Here is an 11,989-nt window from a genome sequence, read left to right on the forward strand (position 1 = left end):
CTGGAGTACGAGACGGCGAAATATAATCGCCATTCTTTGCGATGAAAATTTTCATCGGCGGATTTAACTCAGTCACACTTGAGAAGACGTCGATATTAATGAGATGATCCGATGCTCCCGAGTCCCGTAAAAATGTTAGCTTGCCACTCCCGATGTTTTGGTATTCTTCAGTCATGAAAGCGAACCCCGATCTATTATTTTCCGCCGCCATCTGCGTCGTGTTAACAGTGTGAAGTATTCTATTTCGTTCAGCTCGATTTTGTTGACTCCTCTTATAGAAATAACAGTCCATTATTTTATGGCCTCTGCGTCCACATTGATGACATTTTACAGAAGATGAATGGTTCCCCCTTTGTTTGAATCCTCCCGAAAAACGTGAACCTTTGCCTCTTCTGTATGCGTCTCTATTATTTCGCCTGAATCCTCTTGAATTTTCATTTGAACGATTTTCACATCGAGTTTCTGTTATGACTTGAAGCACTTTACCACTTGTATCTTCACCGGCATTCTTTACTTTTATCTCATGATCCAAAAGCCTGTTCTTCACAAAGTCCAATGAAATTTGATCTCCTATCATTGTCTCGATTACTGTTGAGACAGTGTCATAAATAGTGGGAAGACTCATCAGCAAATATGACACCTTTTGCACATCAGACACACCAGCTGCCGCTAGTTCAGTAATTAACTTATCAAACACTTCAAAATGGTCTTTCAATGAATTTGATTTAATAATCCAACAAGAAGAAAATATACATATGGATTAAAATTTATTTTATTTATTTGAGTAGGTAGAAACATTGGAGGTTGAGAATTTACAAAAATAATACAATCCAGATTGTTTGAAAATCACATGGAATCATGGAACTCTGAAACATTTTAACTGTGTTTCATTGGGAATACATATGATATGATATAATATTTTATGCTACATTATTCAAGAATTAAGCGCTGCATAAATTGCCATCACTAATCAGCTGGAAATATTTTTCATGATCTTAATCTTTACGTTGATTCCACTTGAAATTGGAGATATAAATCGCATGTGGTATTTTTCACTGCTTATATTTCACTTATAGATTCGATCGCATTCCGAAGTTGGCGGTCAAAGGGTTTTTTCTTTCCAGTGCCTTGATTTTTCATTATTTTGAAAGGATGAGGTTGCCGAAAGACGCCATGGCCTGCTGATTGACACCCCAATCTTCCTTTTTTCATGAGATTCTGGAGAAAAAAGTCTTTATTAAGATATTGAGGGCATAGTCCGTAGTTTTCCGAGTTTTCTATGGCTTAACTAGCCGGATATAGTATCAGTGAGAAGTGAAGAAAACTATAATTTCAATATTTTCAACTCGCTTTCGAGCAGCAAATCAACGTACTCTTGATTTTTTCTAGATGTTTTTTAGAGGAAGAAGAAAATAAAATCCGAGAACAAAAGGAATCGTCGCCTTCGAAGACACAGAACGACTAAAATTTCAACTCGGGTTACGATGGATACAAAACGCAAAAATGAAAACAATGAAAAGGTAATCGGCCTTGCCAAATGTTATTGATACTAGTAAATTTGTTTTCCAAGATACATTTTTGATAATAAGAAGACTGCTCCAAGGCGGCCCTCATTTCATATTCATCTGGATCCAACAGCCAATTATATTATGGGTGCACTCACTATACTCTCACCCATTACTTGATAGTGCCAAACATTTTCTACGCACCTATACTTATGAACAAATATTGGAGTAAATTCATTACGTTGATTCCTTCAGTGGAAGGAATGAATAAACGCAGCAAAGAACCGAATTATGTAGCTATATATCCAGGTCTATCGGAGAATTGTGTCCAGTTGCTAGGCCGCTTCAGTTTTATAACCACTGTTACTAGTCTCCACAGACCTTTCCCGATCGACAAATATTTCCTTCACCCCATGGTTTTCGTTCGTATGTTTCTTACCAAAAAAAATTTCTCGAGAACCATAAAAGGAGATTCAAAAAAGAGACTAAAAATAAATCCTCCAAAGGTACATATCACAAAGTCTCCAGAAAACAGATAAAGTTGCTGGAAATCGCTGAAATACTTTGGTGTTCTAATATTACCAATTTTCATGGTTAGAATTATAAAATGTACTAGATAAATAGAGTAAGATATTCTGCCAAAAGGAATGAATATGGGTAGTGATAGAAGTTTGCTGAGGGCACCTCCGTAACCCAGTACAGATGCATAGATTATCCAGCAAATACTGAAGGCCCAGATGTGTCGTGCGAAAGCAGCATAGAACACCTCCCATGGTGCATTCCACTCATATTCAGGAGTTTGAAAAACTCGATATGTAAAAAATGTGAATGCAAACATTAAAATAGTTAGAATCCAACCGCAGTACATGAACTTTCTCACAGGTGGAATCTGTTTCTTTGAGAGGACGTAACCAAGGATGACGCCCAATAGCCACGGACCAGCTCTTGTGTAACTTGTTACGTAAAAATAAGTCATAGCGTCTTGAAATTTTCGTAAACTGCAAAAAAAAGTTCCAAATATAATTCCTGTTGCAAAAGTAATTATAGAGTAAAAATTGAATATATATTGATTAATTCCATGTCGAAACCGAAATAGGAAAAACTGTCAGTAATAGAAGACACGGAGAAAAAAATTCCAGAATTTTTTTGGAGAAATTTAGGCAAAAATTACCGTGCCGTCTGGTAAAGTGGGTTCTATTGTCTAGCACCAGAAAACTTCCGGTGTTGCATAGTAAAAATTCCGGTACCGCACAATAACAGCTTGATCCCTGACTGTTTTCTATTACATGATAAATTCCATTCAATAGTTAAAAATGAGTAAACATTGTCATTTAGCATATCATCATATTAATTTTTTTTTACCTCTCCTCCATATCCTCTCTCCCCTATTAAAACCGGAATGCGCGGCAAACACCTCATGGAGAGAAAATAAAGGCACTCATTTTATTTCTTAACCGTTTTATCACAACATTAATTAATATTTCACTGAATTGATATAATGAAAAACATCGACCGGGGGTTTTAGTGGGGAGGTATGTGTGAGAGGAGGCTATAGGAGGTGACGGAATAAATCATTTGGTCACGTTGAGTTGATGTTCGCGGTTGCGAAGGAGAACAAAGGGTGCCGAAATCTTACGAATGCGCAATCGGGTCCCAGGATTCTGGTGAAGCACCGGAAATATTTGCTAGCCCGTGTCATAATTTTTCTCGTATTTCTCGTAAAACACAAGGTTTTTTCCCCGCATTTATCCGAAAAAATGATTCGTGCAACATTACTTTTTCCTACTCTTTGCGGTACATTCCGCCTGGAAACACCATCCAAACCCACTTTACTGTGCGAGCACGATAATTTTTCTCGTACTTTTCTCTCCATGTGATGGTCGTGTGTCATGACAAATGATCAGAATTTACTTGGAGAAAATCGAAATTTTCTAAAATTCGTAGCTTAGTGAAGAACAATTTAATCGATCTCAAAATCTAGAAATAAGTTTTTCTTATATAGTTCTCCTCAGAAAAAAAATCACGAATGATTTCGGATTTGACGTGGAATTGCTATATATTTGTTGTGATTGATACATACTTTGAAAACATAAATAGAGCTCCGGAGAATTTGTTTTCTGCTGCTACAACAGCCGGTGTAATAACCGATGCGATCACAAATGCAAGAAGAATGGCCATACCCAGTTTAGGTTTTTTAGCCATCGGATATAAAATCAAAGGAGATATCCAGAATAATTGCATATCCACAGCTAAGTACCACGTGTGAGGGAGACACCACTTGAAGAACGAAATAAATGGTTTTATAATGCATCTTCGCTATTTTCAAATGTCTAACTCTATCGTTAAAAATTTCATATTTTATCACAGTGAGTAAAGTGCAAAAAAATGGACCCTCACACTGGTGGAAGCGAAGTCAATTAACATAACCCCACACGGACGGGGTCCTTTTGTTTCCAAGTGTGGAATACGCTCGACACAGAGAGAAAAAAAATGGATTAGCTTTAGAAAAAAGTTTCTAAATTTTAGAAACCGTTGTTTCTAACCTTGAGGTTTCTAAAATCTAGAAACTTTTTTCTAAGTTTGGAATTTTTTTTTTAATTAATGATCAAAATTGGGATTCATTTTAAACCAAAATATACTCAATTTTAGAAAAAATATAATCCAAAATTTTAAAAAAAATTTCAATTTTTGAGGGGGAATGTTGCATAAATGGAGTAGCGATTTCCACCTTCCCCCCCCCCCCCCCGACTTTTTTTCTGTTTGGATGACTAGAATGGAATCACCTCTAATCAATGGAAAGTTATGAAACCGATATGTAATTGAAACTACAATATTCTTTTTTTCGTTGTTATTTGTTTGGTTGAGTTAAATTCCATAGTTTTGGAAATAATCTTTTTTAAAGCGAGTCATTCATATTTTCATGGGTAGATGCATGGCATCGACCCCGTACATGAGGGGTTAACCTATGGTCCAGTTTCAATATTCGACTGAATTACTGCTCACATGAAGACTGCAATCTTTATGGAAAGAGATCCATTTACCGTACTTTCCTCAGCTGTTACGAAAAATATAATGAAAGTATGTATACCATATAATCGGTATTAACATAATTATGGACATAAAGTAGCATTGGCCACCAATTTTTCGAGCACAAGTGCTTTTGCGAAACGACATTTGATTCCCACAGAGCACCCGATCCTATTCGTGGAAAAACGTAAATTGTCAACAGCAAAAGTGCACCTAGAGCTGGAGTAAGTCTGTCAACAAAGACGTACAATGTTATTTCTTATCATCAACTCTCATCTCTTAATGATTTACCTAATGTATCTGTGAACGTAATACATTATGACGTTGAATTTCCGACCCCTGGAAATTTCTTTGAGAAAGAGATAAGACGTTAGAAAACCACTGACTACAAAAAAAGTGTCTACTGAAAAGGGCGCAATGAGGATGTATAAAGCTCGCCAAGAAGAAATCCACTGAAAATAAAACAGATTTCACAATAGAAGTAAAAAACCAATGTAAATGATAAATTGGAGCCAAAAGCAATAAAATTTTACCTCTCCGATATTAACCATATTTATCACAGCTCCCATGGGAAGAATCACATATTCATGCCCGAGTATTACCCAGCACATACTGAAAAAACGTATTCCCTGAATCGCTGGCAGTGTTCCTTGCGGAACTGTAGTATCAAGTACACGTTTGCCATTAGTGTATAACGAAAATTTCGATAATTCTTTGAATATATTATGCTTGAAGAGACTAGATCCATTGACTCCGAGAAGAATATCGCAAATCGTACAGAGAATTAAAAATCCCGCAAAAATTGTCACTATCGATCTGGAATGAAAATTATCCTTTCAATGGTTGCATGGTAAATAGTGGGACAAAACAAATTATTTCAGTCATTCATAAGAATCAATGTTGGAAACAAAATTGAATTGCTAATAATTTTAGAAGACCTTTCTAGTCTTTGAAATGAGATTGGAATCGTTGGAATCAAATCGCGAATTCGGGAGATGTAAAACATTTGCCACTTGATTTGATCAAGTGAAAGAAGCAATTAGAATCACGTTGGACTGTATCATACCAGCGGTTGGCTTACTTCATGTCTTGTTTGGCCGTGTGAATTAAATCTCTCTAGGAGAGATGCATCCCGACACATCGACTTGATTCAAGTGAACTCTTTCAATTAATTCAAATCGATTCTTCGACTTGATGCAAGTTGATCCTTTGACTTGAATCAACTCCATTCTTCTACTTGATTCAAATCGATTCTTCTACTTGATTCAAGTTGAAGATTAGACTTGAATCACGTCAATTCTTCGAAATTCGTTTGTTCGGATTGCATTCATCTGTTCATTCAGCTTGAATCAATCCGTTTCAATCAAGTCGATGTTGACTCCAGACATTTCTTTCTAAAATAATCCATTTTTCTACTCATGTCACCTGCGCAATCTGGATTGATGGAATCCATGTCACTCGAATTAAAATAGATAAAAAATGGACTAGACATGAATCAGTCCTTCTGTTTTAGATTTTTACATTGCAATGATGTCACCAATCTCCCACGGTGCAGGATCTACCGAAGAGCATCTTGCTGATTTCAGCTCAAGTTCAAAATCATGATAATTCGATGCAGTATCCATAGCTTGCTGTACTATCTGATCCACATGCTCGCTATCGCATGCAGCAGGTAAGCAAATTGACATGGTGTGACGAAGTGATACGGTTGTATTTGGAACTCTAACAGATAATGAGTACATGCAGTGACGTCCCCGGATGAATTCATCCTCTCTTGTGACTTCGACCGAAACACATTCATCATAGAAACCCAGATCTTTCATATTTCCGATCAGATTTCCAGACGGGATTTTCGAAGAGGAATCCAACACTATGTGCAATAATTGTCATTAATAATCATCAAATAGTGATTAATCGAAATGTGAATCACATGACAACTCTTGTTTGAATCATCGATTATGAAATATCAAGGTCCTATTGAGCAATTCCACGTCGAATCCGAAATGAAAAAATTGTCATAGTTCCGATTGTCTTGCCGATTTTTTTTTGAGAAGTACATGACCAAGCTCATAAAATTTTTAGAGCGATTTGGTTTTTTTCAACGAGTTCTGACTTTTCACAAAATTTTTCTTTCGCTACTTCAAAGCTACTGAGCGTTTGAATGTTCCACCCATCCCATCGTAGGGGCCTTTACCATGATAAAAAACAAAGCATCGCTATCAAATTCAACCATGATGATATCACATTAGAAATTTTCTTTTCGTGTCATGGGACCTGAAAATTAATATACACACCTCGCCATGGACACCTCGCCTTCGGCTCGGAAGGCAATCTTGCACGTGGGGGACGGTGATCTTTTTTCCAAGGTTCGGGCATGTAATGTATTATTTCAGAACAATTAAGTTTTTCTCAAGGCTTCAAAGCTTTTCTCCCAAAGCTAGTTTGCTTTTCGCTCTCGTTTAATAATATCCGTTCACTCAACTCCTATTCTTTAAATCTGAATTCTGTTCATAATTACAGTTATCACAACGGGTTAGCAGTAATCACAAATGATCTAATTTATGAATTTTTCCACGAAATTTTCTGAAGAACAAAAATCATGAATCTAACAATGAACAAATGCAAAAAAAATTATGTTCTTCAGTGTAAATGTTGACAATTATGTTACCAAATTACTCCTAAAATGTCAGATCAAAAAAACAATGAAGTTTTCGAGTAATTGCAGATTAAAAAGAATCATTTTCCGATGACGCCTCTAAAAACGGAACAAATTGAGTTGAATTGCGCTCATTTTGAAACTTTTTTAATTACCTTAAACTGTGTGAAAATGAAAATTCGATTCCTAATGATTAAATTCAATTATTTATTATTTATTTATTGCCTTGATCTCAAGAAATCAAAATTTAAGTGGAAAAAGTGGAATTTTTTGAAAAATCATAACTTGTTGGAAAAAAATCGAATCGCTCTGAAAATTTGATGAGAGCTTAGTCATATGTACTTCTTCTCAGTAAGAATCGTAAAGCCAATCGGAAACATGAAATTTTTTTCATTTCGAATTTTACGTGGAATTACTGTATTATTACGAAAATTATTAAAAATAATAAATCAATTCGTACTTTTTAGAGCCCACAGTTCAGAAGTCGTCAGTCCATTGACAAATATCGAAAATTGCGTATCACATTTTGTGTCATTCACGATCCATTGTTGGAGTGTACGATTAAAATCTCTCTTTGCATTGACCGTAATTATATTCTCCGGTTGCAATTCACGAATCACATTAACAAAATTCACTGAAACATTATTCGTCTCATTGTTCCATTGCAATTGTTCAATAACTTGAGCAAACACCTCATTAATGTCATAATTTCCTTGTAATTGGCATTGAATTGATACAATAATTAATAGTTGAATCAATAGAATAAAACCCGATCGATGCATTACCATCGGCAAGTGAAACTTTATCACGAATGCGTCTGTGAACACGACGCGATCATTATTTCGTTATTCGTAGTTTACAGATGGAAAAATTATAGATAACAATATACCTAGCATCATAGAGTTTATTCAAGAATCAGATGTTGAGTAATTGCATTCCACGAAAAACCTCTACATCACTCGTAGGAATTGATTACCAACTTCGATTCATCTTATGGATAAATTAATTAATGAGTATAAATTACTAAATTACCATTGGAGATAACCATAAATGCCGTGCATATATGGGAGGGAGGGCATAAGGGGTTTAATAAAGTGAATCCACCAATTCTGCATCTAAAAAGTGTCTTGAAATTTTTAACGTTTTTCTTTCTATATTTTATATTATTATCATTGCATTTTCCAGTTCTTAATTTTCGTCATTTATTCTATTTATTCTATCGAGAGACAATAATAGAAATCGAATTTATGGGTTCAACCTGATCAGCCGTGGCATTTAACCCTAGATTGGTCACCCTATGAGGGATTCCCCATCTTTTTCCGTATTTTTTTTTATGAGTAAACGATAGTTCGGAAAATCCTGAAAAAATCGATTTTGTCAATCGGAATGTCTAGGATTTAATAGTATTTTTGTCACTTCTATCAATTCAATAATTAGTCTTAGAGAGAATAATAAGGAGAGAGAACCCACAAAAGCGGGGATGTCTTCAAAATGAGATTAGAGTGATTAGAATCACGAAGCGAGGTTAGAATTGCGGTTTATCGGGCCTAATGACATAAACGTATATTTTAGTTCTTTCCAAGGCTTGACTCAAGTAAGGGCTTGCCGTTATTCATAGAATTTACTGAGAACATAGGTAACTTTCAAGTGGTACCCTTCTCCTCGATAGATGGTGCTGCTGGGGAGATTTCGACTAGTTGTAAGTGTACACACATATTCATTCAAAGTATACGTAAGGCAATCACCGAAGGATTAAGCCTCCGCAAGACCTAATATACATGTTGTTTTCTCCTATTGGGTGCAAAACGATTTTATTCACTTCAATTCTCATCATCCTAAGACTTATTATTAGGTGTATGACTTAATTTTTACAGATTTTTTCTTCGAGCTTAAAATTATATTTAAAATAGGAATATTTTCGCGGTCTTTTGTGGTTTTGAAAGGATCGGACAGCCCCCTGACACTCACTCTCATTCCCATATAGCAACAACGTCATCGCTATTGAGGCGCCCGCATGCGGCGCTGACTGTTCTGTGGTTTGCGCCAGCCCCCTGACATTCGATGAAACTACAGTCGACGCTAATGAGGCTGCCGCTGTGGCGCTGGCTGTACTGTCGTTTGACCCGTTCGTTCGCGCCAGTCCATACGCCGTTTGAACACCCATATGCCACTGTCGTTGATTCACAGAGGCGATGGTACAGATAAACGAGTAACATCTCCTCTGTGGTCTATTTAATAAGAATAAGGGAAGATTTTGGGAAGGGGTGAATGATCAAATGAAAGGAGAGTGTTCTCATTATAATAAAATTTATTCAAACATAAATATGAAGGATACAAAAACGTTCAGGTTTTCATTAGCTTTGCCATTTTTCTCTTCTCCTGATTCAGTTTTTTCTGCTCGGCGTTAAAGCGTACGCAAAATTCTCGCATGCGTGTCGAGATGAACAAATGGATTGTTTGATAAAGAATATCTGTCGCATGCTCTTTGCAAGCAAAAGAGAAATTAGGATATTGATAGACATCTTCAAGAATATCGTCAAATAAATAGGGGGAATTGGAATGATGGATGAATCGCTCTTCGAGAAATAGTATGAAATGATACATTTGCTTGTTAGGGTGTAGAAGAGGACCTTTCATTAGGACGTCAGAAAAATGTGATTCTGGGATAGGTCTGTGGTCAGGCTGTAAAAGTGCCTTTTTACAGTTGGGACACCCAGCATTGTTCATCACTCGCTTGATAATATTACCAGTCATGAGATACATCATGCAATTTGAAATCTCTGGTTGAGCATAATCATGGTCAAAAATGTCCTCCAACTCCATTTCACCATCTCCAACTATTTTATCTAGTTTATCCTTTACCGCTCGGGTGAGTTCAGAGTCAGGGTTTTTTTTGTAAATAGTTTTTAGTTCAGAAAGTGTGATAAGAGGTTCACATAGTTTATCAGTCGCTCTTACTGTACAGTTTCCTGTTTTAGGAGGTTTTAGTACACTGTAGGTAGTTAGAACTTTGTATATTTGTAGGAAATTAGGAGTAGTTGGATGGTCATTACTCCCCCCTGCTTGACGAACAGAGCCAAAAAATTTCTGGAGAAGGAAAAAAAAATGAAGAAACAAACAAACATGTCATATTAAAGAGTGTAAATCAGTCTGTGAATCAGGGTGAAGCAGTCATCAAATCATAATTAATATGTAGAAAAGTGATACACGTGGAAAATATTAGTTTCTGTGTCATAATGCCACAGAGCAGAGGCAGAGAGATATCAAGCAAAAGCTCAGAAAGTCACAAGGATAGCAAACCAAATCACACAAATCGTAGCTCTTCAAACCTCAAGACAATCCTGATTTATTCTTCCCGTAAGAACATATGGAAATCCACACTCTTTGGTGAGATATTCAACTAACTCTAGAGTTGATTTCAGTGTTACACGTAGTCCTTCTGCTGTCTGTCTGGTCAGAAATAAATCCCTTGGAATACGTCCTTCATCAACATATTCCTCCCATTTGTTCAATTTATTTAAAGCCTCTTCAATCACCTGTACAAATGAACAATCCAATGAATTTCAAAATTCTCTCATTTATTCAATTTCATTAAAATATTCTTCTACCTTGTAGTCCACATTCCCAGGTTCTACGCCATTCATGTCTTCTGTTCGATTGAGGGCATCGAACATGTTATTAATAAATCTACAAAATTCTGCAGTCTCGCCACAGTCTTTCAAATCATCGACTCGATCACGGAAAATATCCAGGCCATGAGCAACTGAATTGCTGAAAACCTGGAGGACAAAAGTCTTTAAAATTCGGACGACAATGTCGAGGTTATAACAAGACGAAATTACTTATACAATAATCAATGGATTGAGATCAACGAATGTTCAATTAAGGATCCTTCCATGCAGGAAACTTCTCACGACTGTTTTAGTATTTCTCACTGTCTCCGTATGACAATCAGTATTACTCGTACCTGAGTAGCCAATCTCACCCTCATCTTCGATGAATTGTTCAGCTCAAGGTGATTGATTGACAATCGAGGGCATACAAGTTTCCCCAAACCAGCGAATTCTTTATCTACTTTATGTAATGTCTCGAAGTGTTTCCATTGTATTAGTGGCTCATCAGGAGCTAACTATAGAGTGGAGAACATTATTCGATCATTATTATCATTATTGAGCAAGGGAAAAATCACCAATACATCACTGATTCTTCACTTACCTGTAACGTTTTTTTGTTGAATAAACGATTACGAATCGTGTTGAGCAGGTGAGGCGTATCAGAGAAAATCCATATTCGTCTATTTTCGTCCAGAGGATGTTCAAACGAGTTTACCAGCGACTCTCTTTTTCCACAGACATCATTTTCTCCCCAAAACGCTCTATTTGTGGCAGCCCCATCAGTCACAACACCGTGAACTTTTGCTTCAGCATTTTCGAGCAGGCTTATCGATTTTATGATGAGCTGATCCAGCACTGTACCTACCACTGGACCATGTGAAGCAAAAACAGCTATGGGTTGGGCATAAGATTCTGTCAACGACTGGAACATGATGACGAGGGCCCGATCGGCTCTCTTATCGAAATTAACAGTATTCTCACCACTTTCACCAAAATCAGCCAAGCCAGTAAATGTCACGTTCTTGGTATTGACATCAATGCTCTCTCTCGTGTGCACTTCATCCAGAAGAAGAATACCGTGCTTGTCTTTATCGTCTTTCTTTTCTAGTGCCAACTTGAAAACCTCGAAAAACTTAGGATCAAATCCACATGATGCAGTTATCTCGGAGAGATATCTTCGGATTGTG

General features: G+C 36.6%; 1 protein-coding gene across 2 annotated transcripts; it reads right to left on the reverse strand.

Annotated features, from left to right (window-relative positions):
* Positions 1–750: 750 nt before the first annotated feature.
* LOC107045493 (nose resistant to fluoxetine protein 6) lies at positions 751–7,973 on the reverse strand. Of its 2 annotated transcripts, XR_001461451.2 has the most exons (8): positions 7,649–7,973; positions 6,054–6,402; positions 5,066–5,348; positions 4,824–4,984; positions 4,594–4,762; positions 3,586–3,782; positions 1,710–2,503; positions 751–1,218 (listed from the first exon to the last, which is right to left on the reverse strand). XR_001461451.2 is itself a non-coding variant. In XM_015267795.2 (7 exons), the coding sequence occupies exons 1-7, from the start codon at positions 7,968–7,970 to the stop codon at positions 1,912–1,914; spliced, it is 2,073 nt and encodes a 690-aa protein (XP_015123281.2). In that variant the 5' UTR covers positions 7,971–7,973; the 3' UTR covers positions 751–1,911. The 2 variants fall into 2 exon arrangements, 1 of the variants encoding a protein (XP_015123281.2); XM_015267795.2 differs by having other exon boundaries at positions 751–2,503.
* Between the last annotated feature and the right edge of the window lie 4,016 nt (positions 7,974–11,989).

This window comes from Diachasma alloeum, unplaced genomic scaffold (genome assembly GCF_001412515.2).
Source record: "Diachasma alloeum isolate Michigan unplaced genomic scaffold, Dall2.0 Dall_scaffold_00957, whole genome shotgun sequence".
Classification (NCBI taxonomy): Eukaryota; Metazoa; Arthropoda; class Insecta; order Hymenoptera; family Braconidae; genus Diachasma; species Diachasma alloeum.